This window comes from Balaenoptera musculus, chromosome 10 (genome assembly GCF_009873245.2).
Source record: "Balaenoptera musculus isolate JJ_BM4_2016_0621 chromosome 10, mBalMus1.pri.v3, whole genome shotgun sequence".
Taxonomy (NCBI): Eukaryota; Metazoa; Chordata; class Mammalia; order Artiodactyla; family Balaenopteridae; genus Balaenoptera; species Balaenoptera musculus.
The window spans coordinates 41,859,128-41,881,550 of record NC_045794.1 but is presented as its reverse complement, the minus strand read 5'-3'; the positions used below and the strand labels follow the sequence as shown (position 1 = coordinate 41,881,550).

The window sequence follows — 22,423 nt, the reverse complement described above, 5'->3', positions numbered from 1 at the left end:
ATGTGTTTTACTTATTTATTCTTAACTGAGGTATAGTTGATTACAATATTATATAAATTTCAGTTGTAGGACATAGTAATCCACAATTTTAAAGGTTATATTCCGTTTATAGTTATTATAAAGTACTGGCTATATTCCCTGTGTTGTACAATATATCCTTGTAGCTTATTTATTTTATACAAGGTAGTATGTACGTCTTAATCCCCTAACCCTATCTTGCTCCTCCCCACTTCCCTCTCCCCACAGGTAGCCACTAGTTTGTTCTTTATATCTGTGAGTCTGTTTCTTTTTTGTTAGATTCACTAGTTTGTTTTATTCTTTAAGATTCCACAAGTAAGTGATATCATGCAGTGTTTGTCTTTCTCTGTCTGATTTATTTCACTTAGCATAATGCCCTCCGAGTCCATCCATGTTGTTGCAAATGGCAAAATTTTATTCTTTTTTATGGCTGAGTAGTATTCCATTGTGTGTGTGTATATGTACATATATATAACACATCTTCTTTATGCATTCATCTTTTGATGGACACAAGAGCAGATTTATTTTCAAGTCTTTCAAAATTTGGTAATACTTGACTAAAAAGTTGAAACATTCTGTATAGAAGAATTCCAAATAATTTATGTAGATACTCCACCCCCAAGGAGACGGAGTATAACTCCCCACTCCTTAAGTGTGGGCTTCATATAATGACTTCTTTCTGAAGAGTACCATATAGAAAGGCGGTAAAAAGAGGAACATAACAGTGGAGAAACCTGACAAACACCATCTCAGCCAGGTGATCAAGTCATTTCATAGGAGGTACCCTGAATATGATGTGAGGAGAATGGTACATCTTCCTCCCGAGAACCCATAAACCTCATCTCTTCAGAAAAACATCAGACAAATCCCAACTGAGAGACAGTCTACAAAATATCTGACCAATCCTCCTCAAAACTGTCAAGGTCATCAGAAACAAGGAAAATCTGCGAAAACTGTCACATTCAAGAGGAATCTATGGAAACATGATGACTAAATGTAATGTGGTATCCTGAAAGGAATTCTAGACAGAAAAAGGATATTAGGGAAAAACTAAGGAAACCTGAATTAAGAATGGATTTTATTAACAGTCATGTATTAACATTCGTTCATTAATTGTAACAAATGTACTACACTCATGTTAATAAAAGAGGACACTGGGTATGGGGTACATGCCACCTCTCTGCATGATCTTCACAACTTTTCTATAAATCTACGAAAGTTTGAAAAAATTAAGTTTATTTTTTACAAAGGCCTAAAGTTTCAAAAAGATACTTAGTGAAAAGTCTCCCTTCCACCCTTGATCAGCTGCTTAGTCTTCTTCCCTAAAAATCTGTCATGTCTCTTTCCAGAAAGGTGCTGTGAGGCAGCATGGTTTGGTATGAAGAGTCTGGCCCCTACAACTGGAATGGCTGGCTCTCAATCTTGATCTCTGCCAGTTTCTAGCTGTGTGAACCTGGGCAATTCCTTACCCTCTCTGTATCTTGTGTCCTCAAAGATAAAATCCTCATAGGATTATTGGGAGTGTTAAATGTCTTAATGAATATAGTAAGCACCTTATAAGTGGTTGCTTTCATTATCACAAATAAGCAAGCAAATATATTTATGCAACAAATATGTTAAGAAAAAATACCCAAAACTTGTAAATAAGGCACACCAAAAAATCACTAAGTGCCCTTTCAAAGATATTTTAGATCATTGGCTAATAACCCCACCTATGGGTCATTCAGGGGAAGTAACTAAGTTTGCTATACGATTTACTATTGATTAGTGCGCAGACTATAAAGTTAAGAGGTTAACTAGTAGAAGATTGATAAATAGCAAATTATTTTTGTCTGGTAGGAAAAAAAAAAAACAGTTATGGTTTTATTGCCAGGTAGCAATTGATTTTTTTGTATCTAACTTTGCAATCTTATTCAAGCATTCTTTTTTCCCCTGAATGTCAATAAGAGTTTTTCATTTCTTCCTTTGATCCATCCTGCTAGTTTGCTCATTAAGTAGTTAAATAAATCTTCGTACTCACTACATGTCTGTATTAGTCAAGTTTATCTTGGTGCAGATCTTACTTTGACAAATAGTAGCATGCCATATACACTGTTCCAGCCCTTGTTTTTTTGGTTTTTGTTTTTTTTCACTTAATACACCTTGAAGATAGTTTCACATCAGAACATAAAGAGCTTCCTTACTCTTGTTTTGCCACTGTATAGAATACATCATATGGGTGCAGTATTTACACTCAGAATCAATTTAGCCAGTCCCCTTTTGATGGACACCTAGGTTGTTTCCACTCTTTTATTGTTGCAAACGATGCTGTATGAATAACCTTGTACACAGGCTGAGAGTACAGTCACTTAGACAGAGGTGGATGGGAAGGCAGAAGGGGCTCTAGAGGGCAAAGGAGCCCCAGGGAGCGGCCTGATTACCTGTTCCCAGCCCGGCCTATCCCGTTGTCCCCTGGCTCTGTGCCAACCTGGCCACCTCCTGCCTCCTCCTCTCCATCCTGAGCTCCTGGTATCTCCAGACAGGAAGGGACAGCCTTCGATTCCCTGCAGACCTGGGCTCTGGCTTCCACTGAATGCCAGATGAGGGTGCCTTGGAGAAGAGGATCTTAGGGGCTTGGGGCCTGGGGCTGGTACTATCTCTGGGCTGGAGCCACTGATGGCACATGCTCAATACACCCTGAGGGCTCTGGTAGGGAATGAAGACCCGGGGGCCAGGGACTTCCGGGGGGAGTTGGGGTACTGGGGGAGGGGGCGGGGCAGTGCCTAGCAGCTCTGGCACAGACTGGCTTCGGGTGCCCAGTGCAGGTGGGTGGTCAGGGCACAGAGTGTGGCAGGCAGTGGTGAGGAAAGGACTCGCCAGGCTGGTCGTGACGGTCACAAGGTGGTCCAGGACACCCCCCTCCTGAGGAGACTGCGCAAAGGGGAGGCTCAAGGTGGCCTGAAGTCGTTCTAGGAAAGACGGGGCGGCCTGAGCCTGGGCCTGGGCCACAAGCCCAGGCAAGGCTGGCCACTCAGGCTGGTAATGATGGCTGAGCTGCTCCACTTGGGGCCGCCGCAGCAGCTGCTGGATCCTTTGCACCGTGTCGAAGCTGTCGGTCAGAAATGCCCACTCCAGGGCTGTCTTGCCCCGGACAGGATCCACTGCAGTCAGGTCAGCACCTGGGGGCGGGCACGGGGTGACATGGGGTAGGACAGGGATTGGTGACTTGCAGAAGGGCAGACTCTTTAGCAGCAGGACTGATTGGGGTTACATGCAAAGCCACAGAGTCCCATCCTGTTGCAGCTGGAAGCTGGGGCCCCTCTGTGGCTACAGCCCAGAGACAGTACCAGTCCCAGATCCCAACTTCCGGTTTAGGACTGATAGAGAAATTGGAGTCCAGCGAGGGGAAAAGACTTCACAGAGACCTACTGGGGGGATGGGTATCTCCAAACCTGGGGAAGAATAGAGACCTCCTGAGCCAAGGCACTGACCAGAGGGGTGGTGTGAAGTTTGCCCAGGATGGGTGGGGGGCGAGCTGTACCCTCTGGAGCAGGTGGAGGGGGGATCCTGATGGTTCCCACTCCTGGTTCTTCTCTTCACCACCACACACCCCTAATCCTGGGAGCGAGGGGAGTGGCAGTCACTCTGAGACAAAGGAGCGGGTGTAGAGCTTCCTCCCTTCTCACCCCAAACCCAGTCTGACCGGATTGGAAAGGGAAAAGCTGGAGGCTGGGGTCCCCCAGAGTGAACAACAGAGGGCAGCCCCACTTCAGGGAGTAATGAGGGCCCGAGACTCCACAGACAGTGTGGACTTCACCCCAGAACAACTCTACACGGCCACACGTCTCAACTACCCGTCACTGCATTCCTGGAACCCTGGCTCGTCAGAGCTGGAAATCAGCCCAGAGAAAGCCATCACTCTCATCTTACACTGGTGAGGCCCAGAGAGGGAAGCTGTTTGCCCACGGTCACTCAGCTGGTGGCAGAGCCGGGATGAGAACTTAGGAATCTGGTTCCAGATACCAGCCTTCTTTGTATTAGGTTCTCCAGCTGGTCTAGGTTATCCTCCCAAGCTTTCTTTTCTGGGACCGCCACTCGCAATGCAAATAGAGCTATCAATAGCTGGACTTTGTCGCTTGTGAGAAGCCCCAGCACACTCCCCTCCTCCAGGAAGTCAGCCTGGATTGACCTTCCATCTCCACCTCTCTCCTCATTGCAACTATGACAGCTGATTTATGTCTGGTGGGGAGGCGTGGGGGAGGGACTGGAGGCCACACATCTTGGTTCAGGCCCCATGCACCTGCCATGAGGAGGGCAGCCACGCATTCGGAGCGGTCCCGCATGGCGGCCTTCATCAGCGCAGTTAGCCCCCGCTGGTCCCGGCGCTCCAGGTCAAGGCCAGCATAGTAGTTGATCAGGAGACTCACCAGAGGCACATGGCCTGCAGGGCACCAAGGGCAGAGCTTAGCTACCCAAGAAAGGGAAGACAAAGCCCCAAACCCACCCTCCACCCAACAAGGCAGCATCTGGGGTGGGCGAACGTCGGTGCAAAGAGTGTGGGGCTGTGGCCGGGTCTGGGGGGTGATGGGGTTTGGTAAAGGGTGGGGTTAGCAGCCTCTCACCTGCTTGGGCAGCCAGCATGAGGGCTGTGTCTCCTTCTTTGTCCTGCTGGTTCACATCCAGGAAAGGACAGCGGCTGAGCAGGGCCACAACACTTTGGAAGCCGTGGTAGCATGCGACCATGAGGCCTGTCTGGGGGAGGGACAGCTCAGCCCCGGTGCTTTCCTCCAGGAGCTCCTTGGGGGGCCCTGTGCCTTCTAAACCCACAACTGTCCCAGAGATGTACCAGCCCCTGTGAAGACCCACTCTCACCCACTCCCTCCCTCCTGAGGACCCAGGCTGTGGGTGTTGATCCTGAGACTCTCTAAGGATGAGTGTGGCGTGGTGAGGACACAGAGCGCCCCCTGCTGCCCTGTGAAGCACCCAGGGTAGCTCACCCTCCCATTGCTGTCCACCTGGGTGGCCTCCTCTGGAGAGACCCCATCATCCAGCATGGCTTGGAGCTGGGCAGTGTCATTGCGGAAACAGGCCCAGTACAGGGCGCCCAGCGTGCAGCTTGGGGTAAAGGTCTCATTGTCGGGGCGGGACAGGGCCTCAGAGACGTCCAGCCCTCCTTTCTGCAACATCAGCTCCTCCTCTTCCATCCTGGGGGCAAGAAGGCGAGTCTCCCCTCCTCACGCAGTTGGCATCTATAACACAGAATGAAGGGAACAGTCTCCCTGGATTCCGGGGGGGGGTCTCAGCAGCTGCGAATCGCCCAACTGGCCCTGGGGAGAGCTTTTTCCCACGGGAGCCTCCGGTCCCATCCCCTGGCAGGGATGCCGAAGGGCAAGAACCCTAAGTGGGCCGAAGTCGTTCACTGCAAGTGAGGATCCTAGTGAGAGTCAAGGAGAGAGGCGGTCTTCTCTTTCCCATGGGACCTTACCTGGGGTTTGGAGGGTCCCTAGGAGGCAGTCATTGCTGGGGCCCAGCCTGGAGCCCACAGCACCCCCCCCCAGACTCCTGGGAGCACACGCACGGGGTCTCTGGAGTGTCTCGAGGTGGACAATCTGCCCCAGTAAGCAACGCAGGTAACAGATGGCGCGACTTAGAAAAAGCTGCCTCAGACACCTCGGGGCTGAGCTGGATCAAGCCGGGTTTGTTAGGGATGGGGGGAGCGGGCGGGGACGCTACTCTCCTCTCCAAGCCGACCAACACCCGCCCCAAGAGCCTAGCCGGAGTGGGCGGGGCCCGAGTCAGGGCGGCTCCTCCCCCGCGGAGGCGGCTCTGAGAGTAAGACCCGCCTCTCCGGCGACGCGCTCACCTTCGGCCTTCTGGGGAGACTAGCTGCCGCAGAACCAGACCTTTCGGCGATGGAAGGGCTGCCAGGTTTCCGAACTCGGCCCCGAAAGCTGAAGTCCCTTCCTCCTTGGTGGAGCAGGGCTTGGTGAGGCGGGGTGGTGGGAGAGAGTGCAGGTGAAGACATCTCACTAAATAGGGGCTGGGACGGAGGTGGGATGCCAGGGGTCACCTGAATCTATTTTTTGAGGTTCTGGGAAAATTAAAGTATAAAGAATTGCTGAATTCGGGGTACAAAAATCATGATATATTAAGTTTAATGGATTAATCTGGTGTGGTAAATTAAAAATGAAATATTTAAATTGTGTTAATACTTAAATCATTTAAATTAAACCATTTATTTACAATTATTTATTAAATTAATAAATTATTATTAAATTATTCTTTAAGTTAAATTACTATTAAATATCAAATTTAATGAATTGGTTTTGGACCTCAGCTGTAGAAAATGGAGCCAATCATATTGCTCTGCTTATATCACTCCCACTATCAGACTGTACAAGATCTCTCTCTTGTTTTATTTTACTTTATTTGGTTTATCTCTTTCATCCCTGATCCCCACAGCCCATTCTCCTCCTTTCCTTTACCAATTGACACATATATCCTTGAAAATGTACATTTCATTGAAAAAGGTAGTGTTGATTTGTGTATGTTTTAAGTAACACCTTAGATTGCACTACAGAGCTCATCGTGTTTGTTCTTTTTACTCAGCGTTATGTTTTTGGGATCTGGCCTTGTTGCATTCTGTGCAGTGTGCCAGTCATGAGTGCCTTTGGTTGTAAGTAACCAAAAGCTGACCTCACTGGTGTGGTGACTGCCACATTCTGGCAGTTCAACATCCATCCAAAACTACAGAAGCTGGAAAGCTAAAGTGACACCTCCTAGATTCTTGTGAGCTAGGAATCTGTGATTTAGGTTCTACTCTTGTGTGAGGCATAAATTTGGAATAGAACTAAGTAGCATGGGACATCCGTTTTGCTGTCACAGGTCATGACAGATGCAGGAGGGTCCTGGTGAGCAGCTTCCTGATTCATCATCTTCCTGTAGTAGTGACTGTTGTTTTCCCCATCATAGGCAGAGGTCACATGCCTCTCAAAGCTGGGAGTTGTTCCAGGACCTAGAGCCTGCTTCTCCATTTAAACTAGCCAGATTTATTTCTGTTGTCTGCAATTGAACCCTAACTGACACATGTGGCTTAAACAAATAGAGGTTTATTCTTCATACGGGATAAAAAGCTCAGGCATAAGAAGCTGTTGGTGTTGATTTAGTAACTTTATGTTGTCAGGGCCTTCTCTAGGAGTCTCTTGACTTTTCCTCTTGGTCACAAGATGACTGCTGTACCTCTAGCCATCACAGTAAAATGTGGTGAATGCACACTATGGACTCTATGCAGCAGTTAGAAGAAATCTACCAGATTATGTGTCAGAAATCACTGATTAGATGATAGAATCCCTATCCATAACCTCCCTTCTCTCTAGTCACCTTTTATTATAGTTTGGTGTGACCAGGTAACACAATTTTGGCCAATGAAATGCAAGCAGCAGTCTGATGGGTGAGGCTCCTGAAAAAAAATCTTTGCTCTCTTGATAAAATATGTGAGGTGTACCTTTTAACCTCTTTCTTTCTTCCCTCTTATTCCTGCTGCATAGAATTCCATAGTGTGCATCCATCACATATTACTTATCTACTCTTCCAGTGATGGACACCTATGTTGCCTCCAACTTCATGCCACTGCAAATAATGCTGCAGTGAGCATCCTTGTACATATCTAGTTGTAGACCTGAAAAAGAGCATCTCTGAGACTGCTAGGTCATAGGGAACATACATACTTATTGACCAGGTACTGTCAGATTGCTTCCTATTTTGCAGTGCACCCACTAACAGTGCATAAAAGTCTCCCAAATCATTACAAACCCTTGTACTTATTCGGCCTTCTAATATTTGTCAATCTGATGGTACAGAACTATAAAGGGATATTGCTATTTTACATTGGATTTTTCTGGTTATCAACAAGTTGAGCATCTCTCCACATACCTGATAGCCATTCTTGTTTCCCCTCCTGTGAATCACCTGTTCATAGCCTGGGTCCAATGTTCTATTAGAATTTCCTGTCTTTTTCTTATTGAGTTTTCAGGAATTCCTTTTAATATTCTAGATAATAAACCCATTGTCAGATGGGTTTTAAATGTGGCAACTGTAATATAAACCTTTCTGTTAGCTTTATCTGTGGTGAACTTCATCGAAAGAAATCCTGAATTTTGATGTGGTTAAATTCATAAAAAATCTCCTTCTACTTTGTGCTTTTGGGTCTTGCTTAAGAAGAATTTCCCACTCCAAGATCACAAGGATCTTCATCTCTCTTATTAATCTTGCAGTTTTACTTTTAATATTTAGTTTTTAATCCATCTGGAATTTACTTTTATATATGGTGTGAGGAAGAGAGCTGTTATGAACTGAATTGTGTCCCCCTAAAATTCATATGTGGAAGGCTTAACCCCCAATGTGGCTGTATTTGGAGACAGGGATATTATGGAGGTACTTAAGACTAAATGAGTTCATAGGGGGCCCTAATCCAATAGGATTGCTGTCCTTTTAGAAAAGGGGAGACACCAGAGCACACTCTCTTTCTCTTTTTCTCTCCTCCCTTCCCCCACCCCTGTGTGAGCACAGTGGAAAGACCATGTGAGGATACAGTGAGAAGAGGCCATCTACAAGCCAAGGAGAGAGCTCTCACCAGAAACCAACCCTGCTGGCATCTTGATCTTGGACTTCCAGCCTCCAGAACAGTGAGAAAATAGATTTCTATGGTTTAAGCTTCCCAGTCTGTGGTATTTTGTTATGGCAGCTCAAACAGACTAATACAAGATCCAGCCTTTTCTCCAACTAGTGAAATAACCCCATCTATTAAACAATTCTCTTTCCCCTGATTTGTAGCATCATCTTTATCATATATAAACTTCAAGTTTTCTTTAATGTTTTATGTTGTGTTTGAGTTCTTATATCATTTTACTAGACTGTTCCAGAGCTGATGCAACACTGATTTTATTACTCCGGCTTTGTAGTGTGTCTGACTACCTGATAGGGTGAGTTCTCCATATTTCATTTTCTTTTTCAAAATTGATTTTTATTCTTTCATATAAAATTGCAGGACTTCCCTGGTGGCGCAGTGGTCAAGAATCTGCCTGCCAACGCAGGGGACACGGGTTCAAGCCCTGGTCTGGGAAGATCCCACATGCCGTGGAGCAACTAAGCCCATGTGCCACAACTACTGAGCCCGTGAGCCACAACTACTGAGCCCGCGTGCCACAACTGCTGAAGCCTGCACGCCTAGAGCTGGTGCTCCACAACAAGAGAAGCCACCACAATGAGAAGCCTGTGCACCACCACAAAGAATAGCCCCTGCTCGCCGCAAATAGAGAAAGCCCACGCGCAGCAGCGAAGACCCAACACAGCCAAAAAAAAAAAAAAAAATGCAAATAAGTTTGTTGAATTCTTTAGAAAAAATTTGCTGGCATTTTGATAGGAATTGCATTGAATTTATAGATTAATTTGGAGAAAGTTGACTGCCTCACAATGTTAAATTTTCTCCTCCACAAACATGGTATATATCCATTTTCCAGGTTTTCCTTTATGTTCTTTAATAGTGTTAAATTTTCTCCAGCATGGTCTTATACATTCATTGTTAGGTTGATTCCTAGATTCTTTATAGTTTTTCTTGCTATCGTAATTAAAGTCTCATGTTTCTGTTTTTGTTTTGCTTATTGTTGATGTAGATTTAATTTTTTCTCTTTCTCTTTCTTAGACCTCATATATGCTGAATCAAATTAATCACAATACCCAGTTCTCATTATTGGTGCCTGTATAGTCTGCTTTTATTTAGCTTATTAATTAGTTAATTATTTTTAACAAGGCAATAAACACCCATAATACCACCTCCAAACGAAAGCTTGAACTTGACAATACACTACGTGATTTTCCCAGTGTATCCCCTGCCTCTCCCCACCCAAGGCAGCTATAATCCTGAATTTCATGCCCTTTGTTTTGTTCCTTTATATATTGTTTTATTGCATCTTTAGGTATTCCTTCAAAGTATATATATTATGTATATTACACATATATAATTCTAGTATTTTAGCTTAAAGGATGTAAATGCTGTATGTAGCCTTTTGCTGTCTACTTTTATCACTGAATAACATATTGCTAAGATTCATTCATATTGTCGTGTGGTGCTACAGTCCGGTCATCTTTGTTGCTATGTGTATATTCACTCCATTGTGTGAATATACCACAGTTATCATGCTACTTTATTGATGGATATTTGGGGTGTTTCCAAGTTTCTGCTACTATAAATTGTGCAGCTATGAACACTCTTTTTTTTTTTTGATCCAGCAGGGAGGTATGCAATATCTTAGTTACCTGACTAGGGATCGAACCCGCTCCCCCCTGTAGTGGAAGCGCGGAGTCTTAACCACTGGACCGCCAGGGAAGTCCCAAACACTCTTCTTTTTTTAATGAGAAATTTCCATTTTAATATAAAAGTGGTCCTGTGCCTGATAACTTCAGTTAGGGACTCACACAGAACAGACTGAGTACTAGCATTTAGTAAAATTCAGTTGAAGATTATAGTGCATTTTAAATATAAAAATAAGACTTTTAGTTTAAAAAGAGTACATAGCCCTGGATACATCCATAAAACAATGGAAAAGTATAAAGCAGGGCTACATCTAGTTGTGGGTCCATAAACCACAGGATTCTCAAACCTCACAGGATGTTTGATACCGAATTTTCTTAAACTTTTAAATAATGCAAGTGATCTTCTCAAGCAAGATGCATTTGAAAGGAGGCCTACTGAGTAATAATTTGGAGGCTCTTCTGAAGTGACGGGATCCTCTTGGCTCTGGCGCAGAGGCCCATGGGATTACCTGACGGAGAGGACAAACCGGGCTGCTATTTGAACAGGTGGGCACCCACATCCATCCATGAGAGATTTACATTTGCTGGCACAGGAGGGTTCCAAACCACAATTGGAATCTTCCTTTTTCAACTTGCATCTTCTAACAATTCTCTGTATGGTTAGAATGTCCAGATTCCCCCACAGTGCATCTGGAGGAAGGCTGAGCCGAAGGATCCCCACACTTGGTCTCCCCTGGCCACTGTCTGTCCTTGGTGCTCCTCCCGGCTCCAGGATTCCAGGGTGCTCGCCTTCACCTGGGGGCAGCCCTGCTCCTGTGCAGCTGCCTCCAATCTCCTGCAGGCCCGTTTCCAGTTCCCTGGAATCTGCAGCTCCTCTGGCCTCTGCCATCGCCACTGGACCGGGGCCAGAGCGTCCACACGGCCCCAGGCCTGAGTCTGCCCAGCCTCTCATCAAACGCTCTTGCATGATTGTGTATGCAAGAGTATTCTAGGAGTGGAATTGCTGAGTCAAAAATCATTTAATTATACAATTTTAGGAGATAATGCAAACTTGTTTTCCAAATTGTTTGTACCATTTATAACTGAACCCAGTAATGTAAAAGAGATCCTGTGAGTCTGTATCTTCTTCCACTCTTGTATTGTCACTTTAAATTTTTGCTGGTTAGAAGGATGTAAAGTGGTATCTCATTATGATCTTGATTTGCATTTTCCTAATAACTAATATTGTTGCACATCTCTTCATGTGTTTGTGGACTGTATGTAATAGAATTCTCTCGCTGGACACAGGCTACCCAACTAGAGAGTACATTTTCTAGCCATCCTTGCGTTGAGTATGACTATGTGATTAAGCTCTGGCCTAAATTGACTCTTTGTAAGTGGACATGGTATGCTCAGTTTCTAGAAGTATCTTTAATGCGATGGGAGTGTGTTCTTCTTGTCTTCACCATCTTGCCTTCTGGCTGCAGAAGTTATAGCTGGCGCTAAATCAATCATCTTGGACCATGAGGCAGAAGCCATATGTTAAAGGTGAAGGAACTACAGAGAAGGTACCTGGTTTATTTGTCTATACCTGGGCCCAAATCACACTGTCCTAATTACTGAAGCTTTAAAATAAATCATGGTATGCCAAAACAAGTATTCCCACTTTCTTTTTCTCCTTTAACAATGTCTTGACTACTCTTGGTCCTTTGAACTACTGGAATTTTGAATGTCTGTCAAATGTGACAGATTGAAGATGGCCACAAATCCTTTGACACTTCTACTGGGAGGTATTCTATTTACCTTTCCCTTGAATCTGGCTGGTCTTAGGGGCTCATGGCAGAAGTGATGCTTTGTGACATATGAAGCTGGATCAGAAGAAACCTTTCAGCTTCCCCCTTGGAAGTCTCACTCTCCACTCTCTCAAGTTATTCCCTCAGGATGCGGCCACCATGCTATGAGAAGTCCAGCTTGTAGGTGCTATAGTTGACAGCCCCAGCTGAGTTTCCAGCCTCCAGCCGGCATCAACAGCATCATGGGAGTGAGCCACCTTAGGCATCCAGACTAGTTGAGCCTTCAGGTGACTCCAGCTTTGCAATGAACACCTGTCTGCGACCATATAAGAGACTCTTCTATTTAATCTGTAGATCAATTTAAAGAAAACTGATACCTCTATAATATTGAATCTTCTAATCCTTAAATATGGTCTATCTTCTGTTTATTTAGATTTCTTTAATGTCTTCAATATTTTATAGTTTTCTCCCTAAAGGTCTGTGCTGGAGACTTATTGTGCCCACCCATATTCAATTCTTCTATCTCTTCCAGACATATGGAGGATTATACTTCCCCAGCTCTCTTGCAACTAAGTGAAGTTGTGTGGTTAATTTGTCTAATAGGTTGTGAGTGGAATTGACAATGTCCCTTTTGAGCCTGTGCATTCACTTGCTAATGTAAGACTCTCCAGCAGCTTTTTTCCTACCTTGGTGATGGGGGAGGATGCCTCATGGCAAGATGATGGAGCCACAGGATCAAAGCAACCTGAATTACCAGATTGCTACCTGGATAATCACCCAGACACATGGCAGATTTTGAGTGAATGAGAGTGAGAAATCAACTTTTTGTGTCTGTTAAAGTACTGATATGTGGTTGACTAATAGAACATTTTATATTGTACATGTTTTGATAGATTTTTTCCTACATACATTCTGATGGTAGGTAACTAGTATCCTTTTATTAATTTTATTAATATTTTCTAACTGCTTATTCCTATAGTCTATATTTCTATATATTATTTTTATGTTCTGTTTTATATTTTATGTTTTATTCTAATAGAATATATTTTGCATATTAATTTTATATGCAACAAGCTTTCTAAACTTTCTTATTGATTTTAATAATTTATCTATAAATGCTTTTGGATTTTTGCACCTATATTCATGGATGAAATTGACCTCTAATTCTCACTTCTTATCACCCTTGTCAGGTTTTGATATCATAAAATAATAATTCATAAAATAGGCTCATATAGTAAGTTGAGAAGTATTCTCTCATTCTCTCTTTTCTGGAAGAGTCTGTGAGGGGATCATGATTATTTGTTCCTTAATATTTGTTACTCTTCCCAGTGAAATCAACCAGGCTGTAGTTTTCTTGTTGGGAATATTTTTGACCACTAACTCAATATTTTTAATGGTAATAGGACTATTCATTTTTTGAATTTCTTTTTAAGTCAATTTTGAAAGTTATCTTTTTCTAGGAATTTGTCCATTTCATCCAAAAATTTTAATATATTGGCATAAAGTTGTTCATAATATCTTCTTCTTACAGTCTTTTTATGAATGTGACATGTATAGTTAAATCCCTGTTTGTGTTCTTATGTCAGTCATTTGTGCCTCCTCCTCTTATTTTTCTTGAGCAATCTCACCAAAATTTGACAATTTTATTAGTCTTTTCAAAGAATTTTTTGATCTTCTTGTTGTTTGTTTGTTTTCTAATGCGTTGGTTTCCTCTTATCTTTTAAAATATATTTTCTTCTACTTTCTTTTATTTATTTTGCTATTATTTTTCTAATTTTTTGAGATATAAATATAGATAATTAATTCTCATCCTTTCTTCTCTTTGAATATCCACATTTAAGACTTTAAATTTCCCAGTAATTACTGTTTTAGTTGTTCCATTTTTATATCCTCTTTGACCAATGAATTATTTTTAAGTATGTTTATTAACTTCCAAACAAATGGTGATTATATTTTTGCTACTGATTTCTAGTACTATGGTGATAGAACATAATTTTAAATATTTATATTAATTGAGACTTGCTTTATGGTCTAGTATATGGTTAAATTTTGCCAAATATTTCATGTATACTTGAAAAGAATGTGTATGTTGCAGTTGTTGGGTGCGATAATACATTGAAACTATCTCACTGATTTCTGGCTTTCATTGCACTATTGAGAGTTCTTTGTTTCCTTTAAAGTTTGTCCTTTTTCTCTTGCTGTCTTTAAAATCTTCTCTTTGTCTTTGGTGTTCTAAAGTTTTTTCTTATGTGTAGGTATGGATTTCTTATTGTTTACCTTTCTCTGGATTTTTATTTATCCTGCTTTTGGATCTATAAATTGTTGTCTTTCATCAATTCTGGAAAATTCTCTTCACATACTGCCTCTGTCTCATTCTTTGCTTCCTCTGTTTCTGGAACTCCATTTAAACATATGTTAACTTTATCACTCTATTATCCATGTCTCTTAACATCTCCTTAAACTTTTCATCTCTTTTTTCTCTGTGCATTCTGGGTAATTTCTTTTGAACCGCATCCAGTCTACTAATTCTCTCTTCAATTGTTTCTTGTCTGCTGTTAAATTTGTCCATTTAATTATTTTAAAGTTCTATGATTTCAAACTTTGTGGAATGAGGTAACATTGTTGTCATAGGCTGAACAATAGCCTCCCCAAAGATGTTCACATCCTAATCCTCAGAACCTGTGAATATGTTACCTTACATGGCAAAAGGACTTTACAGATAAGATTAAATTAAGGATCTATAGATTGGGAGATTGTCCTGGATTATATGGGTGGGCTGGATCTTGCTGATAGTCTTTTTTCCTTTTGTGTTTAGTGTTTTTTGGTTTTAAACTGTGAGCTATTTATTTTCCCTGGAATATTTTGTTGGAAATTCCTTGAAGCTGAGGATGAAGGTGTCTTCTTTCAGAGAGTGTGAGCTTGCTTCTGCCAGGCACTTAGAGGTACCACCAGTCTTGAACCACTTTCAATGGAATGCCTGACTTGGAGGTTTTTGGATCACCCAGGATAATGTAAACTTGGGCTGCAGATCAGCTCAAGTGGATAGAGGGGATAAGAACCTTTCCATCAGTTTAGCACTGAGGAGGCTTTCATTAAAGTCCCCTGGAGGTGACAGTGGGGTGGATTTATCTGAGGTTCAATCTTATATTCAGAACATACCCTTTGGACTACTAGCTTTTTTTTTTTTTTTTTTTTATTTATGGCTGTGTTGGGTCTTCGTTTCTGTGCGAGGGCTTTCTCTAGTTGTGGTGAGCGGGGGCCATTCTTCATCGTGGTGCGCGGGCCTCTCACCATCGCGGCCTCTCTTGTTGCGGAGCACAAGCTCCAGACGCGCAGGCTCAGCAGTTGTGGCTCACGGGCCTAGTTGCTCCGCGGCATGTGGGATCTTCCCAGACCAGGGCTCGAACCCGTGTCCCCTGCATTGGCAGGCGGATTCTCAACCACTGCGCCACCAGGGAAGCCCGGACTCCTAGCTTTTTAAAGAAATCTTCTATGAAATTCCTCACCTTGATTCTGTCAGATATGAAGGCTATGGAAATTGAAGCTCAAGTTTGCCTAATTCAACAGCTGTCCTCAAGCTAAAGCATATTCTTTGCTCTGTTTCCCTGAGTTTCTGCCTTCCCTTAGATTTTAACCTAATAAATTCTTGCTCTCTGGCCAGCTCTTCTATGCTTTTAAAATAATTTGTATTTTAACTTGCATTTTTACTGTTTTACTCAGAAAGATTAGTACAGAGTCCAGCCAGTCATATTATTGGAAATAAAATTTCCTCTAATCCTAATTAAAAATCAACCTAATAGGAAAATTGGCAAAAGACATGGTAATTAATTCGTAGAAGAAATACAAATGGCCAAAATAGATATATGAAAAGATGCTTCATCTCACAAGTAAGCAGGAAAAGGCAAATTAAAACAATAATGGGGACTTTCCTGGTGGCACAGTGGTTAAGAATCCTCCTGCCAATGCAGGGGACACGGGTTCGAGCCCTGGTCTGGGAAGATCCCACACGCCGCAGAGCAACTAAGCCTGTGCGCCACAACTACTGAGCCCACGTGCCACAAATACTGAAGCTTGCACGCCTGGAACCCGTGCTCTGCAACAAGAGAAGCCACCGCAATGAGAAGCCCACACACTGCAACGAAGAGTAGCCCCCGCTCCCCACAACTAGAGAAAGCCCGCGCGCAGCAACAAAGACCCAACGCAGCCAAAAATAAATAAATAAATAAATTTTTTTAAAAAAAGATAATGAAATATCAATATTACTCTGGACCATCAGCTTAGCAAAAATTAAACACTAGTAATATTAAATGCTTACACTGTTGGAAGAATGTAAATTAGTGAAGTATTTATGGAAAGCATTTTGACAGTGTCTATCAAAATAACAAATGTACATACACATTAACCCAGAAATTCTGATTTTAGAAACCTTTCCCAAAACAGCACTTGCATATGTGAACAAAGATATACTGTGTATAACTTTGCAGCATTATTTGTATTTGTAAAAAAATTTAGAAACCACTTAAATGTTCATCAGTAGAGGAAGGGCTTGGGAAAATATGCATGTGTAGATTTTGCCTTCATTAAAAAAAAAAAATAAGATAGGGGAATTCCCTGGCAGTCCAGTGGTTAGGGCTCCACACTTCCACTGCAGGGGGCACGGGTTCGATCCCTGGTCGGGGAACTAAGATCCCACATACCGTGTAGCATGGCCAAAAAAAAAAAAAAAAAAAGGATAGATCCATATGGATTGCTCTGAAAATATCTCTGAGAAATGTTGTTAATTGAGAAGAAAAACTCAATGTAATATATATATCATGTGTGTGTGTGCACCCATGTACAGTTGGCTGCTTACATGTATGTAAATGCATAGAAAGGCCTGAAACAGTAGTTCTCAACATTGGCTGCACAGTGTAATCACTTGGGGACTTTTAAAAATACTGATGCCTGGGGACTTCCCTGGTGGTCCAGTGGGTAAGACGCCACACTCCCAATACAGGGGGCCTGGGTTCGATCCCTGGTCGGGGAACTAGGTCCCACATGCATGCCGCAACTAAGAGTTCGCATGCCACAACTAAAGATCCAAGTGCTGCAACTAAGACCTGGCACAGCCAAAATAAATAAATAAATATTAAAAAAAAATAGTGATGCCTGGAATGCACCCCAGAGATTCTGAGGTAATTGGTCAACTTGGGCAAGGGGATTTTAAAAATCTCCTCATGTGATTCTAGTGTGCAGCCAAAGTTGAGGACTACTGTAAAGAATGAAGCTCATTAAAATGTTGGCAGTGGGGACTTCCCTGGTGACACAGTGGTTATGACTCTGTGCTCCCAATGCAGGGGGCCCTGGTTTGATCCCTGGTCGGGAACTAGATCCCACATGCATGCTGCAACTAAGAGTTTGCATGCCACAACTAAGGAGCCCTGGAGCCACAACTAAGGAGCCTGCGAGGCACAACTAAGGAGCCCACCTGCCAGAACTAAGACCTGGTACAACCAAATAAATAAATAAATAAATATTTTTTTAAAATGTTGACAGTGATTAACTTAAGGAGGGGGATAGGAATGAGATGAAAGGGAACCTTCATATTTTGCTTTTTAATGTTTGAATCTTCCACCAGGATAATTACTACTTGATAACAAAAGGGGGAAAGAAAAGAATCAGAAAGATTTCCCTATTTCCTCCTCTTCCTCCACAATCTCTCCTGTACAGAGTTCATAATTCCTCAGTGCTGTCTCAGAAATTCATTCATTCACTCAATAACTATTAATTGAAACCTACTTTGTGTCAGGCATATATTTTGGCTCCGGTGCTTTTCATACTAGTTATCATTAATCTCATACTTGGCTATTTCCCTCACCTTGGTCCCTCTGTCTCCTGCGTCTAGCACAGTGTCCGCCACTCAGGAAATGTGAATTTCCTGAGGCTCTCCTCTGGCCTGAAGAACCCCTCAGCACCATTCAGGAGTGACTGTACTAGAAAGATAGGAGCCTTTAACTTGTGCTGAGAGGCCCCAGGAACATCTAGCTAGGTAAAAGGGGATTTCACATTTTGCTTTTCAAATTCTCTTCCCCCAAGCCTTGAGAAGCTCCTGCCAGTTCAGTACACACCACCCCCCAGCCTCCGCAAGGGTCCCGTTTCTGCAAGGCTACTCTCAGCCAGCAGGTGGCAGCCCTGTGCAGGGATTGGGACAGCATCCCCACCCCACAGAGTGGAGGCTATAGCAGAGGGTTCTGGGGTCAGGTGCAGGTGCAGGGTCTTGGCAGGACTAGTGCACAGGGGGAGAGTGGTAGAGTTCGATTTATGGCACAAACCACAAAGGACAGGAGAATTTTTTTTGTAGGTCATCATTAGTCAACTTGTCTGGGTACCCAGAAGTTTCATGAGTTTTCTTTTACATTCCATCTGCAGCGATGCCCATTTGGAGGTGCCCCGTCCAGGCCTTGGTCCTCGGGAGACCTCTATGTCCCTCCCTCACCACTGCTCAGTTCCTCAGCCTGGGTCTTGACCCTTCCTGTGTATGTCTTTGCTGATAGAGATGATTGTGGCAGTGGGGGAGTGGAGGTTGCTGGTTAATGTGTCAAATAATGGGTAACATCCTGGGTGACACAGGTGCCTGTCAGGTACATTTCCTTCTGGAGTCTCCGTGTGGCGGCCTTAAGGATTAACAGTGAAGGAACTGTGCAGGTTATCCTCCTTTTGATCTCTGAGCTGCTGGGGTCTGACAGGAGTTTACCAGAATGCTCTTTTCTTGTCACTCCAGTTTCTCTTCAGCCTAGTTCTCTTCACTGCCTTCTGTCTGTCTTCCTTCTGTCTGGCTTCACCTTTTCTCCATCTTTTCGGTTTTTGATCTTTCTCATCTTACTGTCTGGATCTTTGCATCTTTTTACCCCTCTAACTCTCTCTCTTAAGCCCTGATAATGTGCATTGTTTGGAGCACCAGCTTGATTCTCTCTCTATCTTGCTCTCTGACTGTCATGCCATATCTCCAGCCGTCTAATCCTCTGGGCTGGGGTTTGCAGGAGTCTTGACATGTGGAATTCAATCAGAAAAAAAGGGGAAGTTTGGGGGAGAGCACAGTGGCAAATCTGCAGATAAAGAGCTCAGAAAACGCTTGGGTCCAGTTTGGAGCACAGACCAGCTACCTGTCAGGAGCCAAGTGTCCTCTCATCTCATTCTCTTCCTTTCTTCCAGGATCTTTTTGCAGCATGAACCCCCCTATTCCTACCCTACAGGTCTGGTGGCAGGTACAGCTGGGGCCAGAGGTCAGTAGGGAAACGGCCCAACCCAGCTTAAGGACTAGGAATGGTACCCAGCAGGGTGGGGCGGAGAATGGAGGAGGTGGCCTCTGACCCCAGCTCTGGCCCCTTCTGGGGGTCCTGTGTGACCTGCCATAGGTCATGCCCCCTCCTCCCCAACCACGATCTACATCACAAAACCCACAGCTCGTAACTCAATGCCAACCAGGGAAGCCTGGGATTGATTTAGGGCCCCCTCTGACCAGTTCACCCTCACTAGACTGTGGCCCCTGGGGTGGGGGTGGGGATGAGGGTCATGGGTGAAGTTCAGGCAGGGGGGTCCTGCCCACCGCTACATCATACCTGTTGCACTCTTAGTGGACTTTTGTGGGAGGGGTCCAGGCACAGGAGTTCAAGGTTCCCACTGACCAGCCCATTCTTGCTGGCTCAGCTCAGGGCCCTGCTGAGGGAGCAGCATCCGTGGCTTAGCAGGTGTTCAGGGTCACCATCCTCAGGATTCAGGCCCCAGGCATCTTCCAAAGCAAAGAGAGCCTCCTTACGCACCGAGAGAGCAGATAGGTCCTAAGTAAGCCCCTCCACCCATCGCCACCAACCTCAGTTATACTGAGCTTCTCAGGGCTCATCTTCCCAGCCTGGGGTTCCACAGTCCACCACCAATTACACATATGTTTCACCTGGTGCATTTCTTGTTGTTGGCTTCCATCCATCCACTCTTCCTTTCTGGAGATCTCACTAAAGAATCTCCTCCATTTGGAATGTTTCAAACTTTTTTGACCATCACCCACAGTAAATACATCTACCTTCAGCCCCAGGACACATGAACATACCTATAACTAAAAGCAAAGTTTTATAAAACTATGTGATGCACTGTGATATTTTCTTTTTTTTTTTTTTAAATTAATTTATTTTTGGCTGTGTTGGGTCTTCGTTGCTGTGCGTGGGCTTTCTCTAGTTGCCGTGAGCAGGGGCTACTCTTTGTTGCGGTGCGAGGGCTTCTCATTGCGGTGGCTTCTCTTGTTGCGGAGCATGGGCTCTAGGCACGCGGGCTTCAGTAGTTGTGGCACGCTCTAATGTTTTCTACTCCATTTTATTTTGTTGTAAGAAAAAATGTTTAAAAAATAATTTTACAAACAACTAAGGTGCTGCCACTTACAGTTTATAAGTAACCTCTTACATTTTTACACCTTCACAAGTTGTAAAGCCCATTTTACAAAGAGGAAAATCCACATCATCTTCATAAAAGCCAGTGAGAAGGTAAGGCAGGGTTCTTTCATTGACCCATTTTATAGATGAAGAAACACAGACTCTGAGAGGTTAATGGACCTGCTTGAGATCACCCAGCTGGTGAGTGGCAGGGATGGGCTTCCAAGCCAGGTCTTTTCCGTGCTGGTTTGTGGTCCCCTGTACCCTGTGGCTTCCCTTCCTCTCCTCCTCAACCCTCCCAACTGATATCATTATCTCTTTTCAGTTTGAAGGCCATCCCTTCTGGGGGGAAGATGGAGGGACAGAACATCTGAGTAATTCTGTTTTCCATGTCATCTGTTAGCCTTGCGCCATCTGCCGATTCCACTCTCAGCCCCAGCCCTCTCTCCCTGAGAAGCCGGAGTGGGGGGAGAGGCTGCTTTCTGGGGTCTGCACTCAGAATACCCACAGAACGCTCACTTTTCTGCTCAGAACCAACAGCAGTGGACTCGAATTACAGGGCGCGCAAGGGAGTGGAGCGAAATGGGGGAGAGGACTTTCTGACGTCAGAGGGATAAAACAGTAGGAGTCCCCCACCACTCGCAGGGTCTTGTCTTCATGCCCCTCACACCTCCACCTTGGTGAGGCTCCAGAGCTGCTGGGAGGATGAACTGATCCCAGCAGCCAGAGCCCTGCAAGCTGCTCGGGGTGAAAGCAAAGGAAGTCCATCTTACAGGGAGCTGGGGCAGATTTATGGGGCCTCGGGTGTGGCCGGCTGTTACTCAGCCTCTGACTTTTTAATTCCCCAGCCTCCTCACCCACCCCATCTCCTCCCCAAGAAAGCCTTTGTGCAGGACAATGAAGAATCTATAAATTCCGGGGGACAGGGATGTCGGGGGAGGGGAGCACCAGACACTTCAGCTCAGCATAGATAGCAAAGGGGGGCCTCCATGGACCTGCTGCATCTCATCTGATCCACGCTGGAGCTCAGAGAGAACAGTGGGCCAAGCCTTTCCACTGCTTTTGACAGATGAAGAAACAGGCTCAGAGGCAGAGGGTGTCTCTAGTCCCTGCTTCGTTCACTCTACCTTTGAGTTTGGGTGTCAATACATCACGGTATTTATTTTCCCTCTCTTACTCATCCCCTGGTCATTCCCTCAAGCCAGGCATTCACTCAACAAACACGTGTATTCACTCAACAAACACTCATTGAGTACTAACTGTGCCAGGCCCAGGACAGAGGCAGACCCTGGCCCGCCCTGGAGGAGCACACAACAGAGGGCTGTGACTTAGAGGGGCCAAAAGTGTAGCTCTAACCCCAGTTTTTCAGGCTGGCAACGTGCACTCTGATCTCTTTCCTCAGCAAGCCCTCTGCAGCTGATGACTTCCACAAGCAATTTTTTTTTTTTTTTGGATTGAAGTATAGCTGATTTACAACGTTGTGTTAGTTCCAGGCATACAGCAAAGTGATTCAGTTATACATACATATATATCTTTTCTTTTTCTTTCCAGATACTTTTCCCTTATAGGTTAGGGCATTTTTTAATGTAATCCTGCCCAGGGTTCTGGGAGTTAGATATTGTGTATGCCTCCCCCGACACTACGTTAATATGGCCCTGAGAAGGTAAGTGGTTGCCCTCTGGCGGAGGGCAGAACACCAGGACCCAGGCCCTTGCCTCTGCATCACAGCTGCACCTCTGAGTGCTGTGGGGACCCAGAGCAAGGGCACAGTCTGTGGCCTAAACGTCCTCTACTACTCACTTGCCCAAACTAGCCCTGTGCCCCCATGCTGCCCCTTCCCTGGTGTTCTGTTCTCCTGTTCTGTTCCACCTTGCTGCGGTAGTTATTAAATGCCCCAGCTTCAACCGTATATTACTCACCTCACGCATCTATTGTACAATGAAA

General features: G+C 44.3%; 1 protein-coding gene and 1 pseudogene across 3 annotated transcripts; both read right to left on the bottom strand.

Moving 5' to 3' along the window:
- Positions 1–2,072: 2,072 nt before the first annotated feature.
- On the bottom strand, positions 2,073–5,073 carry ANKRD33 (ankyrin repeat domain 33). Of its 3 annotated transcripts, XM_036864737.1 has the most exons (5): positions 4,995–5,073; positions 4,620–4,745; positions 4,298–4,438; positions 2,781–3,176; positions 2,073–2,586 (listed from the first exon to the last, which is right to left on the bottom strand). In XM_036864737.1, exons 2-5 carry the CDS (start codon positions 4,738–4,740, stop codon positions 2,435–2,437), a joined length of 810 nt encoding a protein of 269 aa, XP_036720632.1. In that variant the 5' UTR covers positions 4,741–4,745; positions 4,995–5,073; the 3' UTR covers positions 2,073–2,434. The 3 variants fall into 3 exon arrangements, with proteins under 3 accessions (XP_036720632.1, XP_036720630.1, XP_036720631.1); XM_036864735.1 differs by having other exon boundaries at positions 2,073–3,176; XM_036864736.1 differs by lacking the exon at positions 4,298–4,438 and having other exon boundaries at positions 2,073–3,176.
- Positions 5,074–10,949: 5,876 nt separating this feature from the next.
- The window catches only part of LOC118902769, a 31,170-nt pseudogene continuing 19,696 nt past the window's right edge, over positions 10,950–22,423 (bottom strand).

Bases quoted from the DNA above. Each gene is read 5' to 3' on its own strand.
- ANKRD33 (XM_036864735.1), bottom strand. From the start codon at position 4,740: ATGGTCGCATGCTACCACGGCTTCCAAAGTGTTGTGGCCCTGCTCAGC. The intron at 4,439-4,619 runs GTGAGAGGCTGC...GGTGCCCTGCAG, and splicing joins CATGCTGGCTGCCCAAGCAG to GCCATGTGCCTCTGGTGAGT. The intron at 3,177-4,297 runs GTGCATGGGGCC...GCCCGCCCCCAG, and splicing joins GGCTGCCCTCCTCATGGCAG to GTGCTGACCTGACTGCAGTG.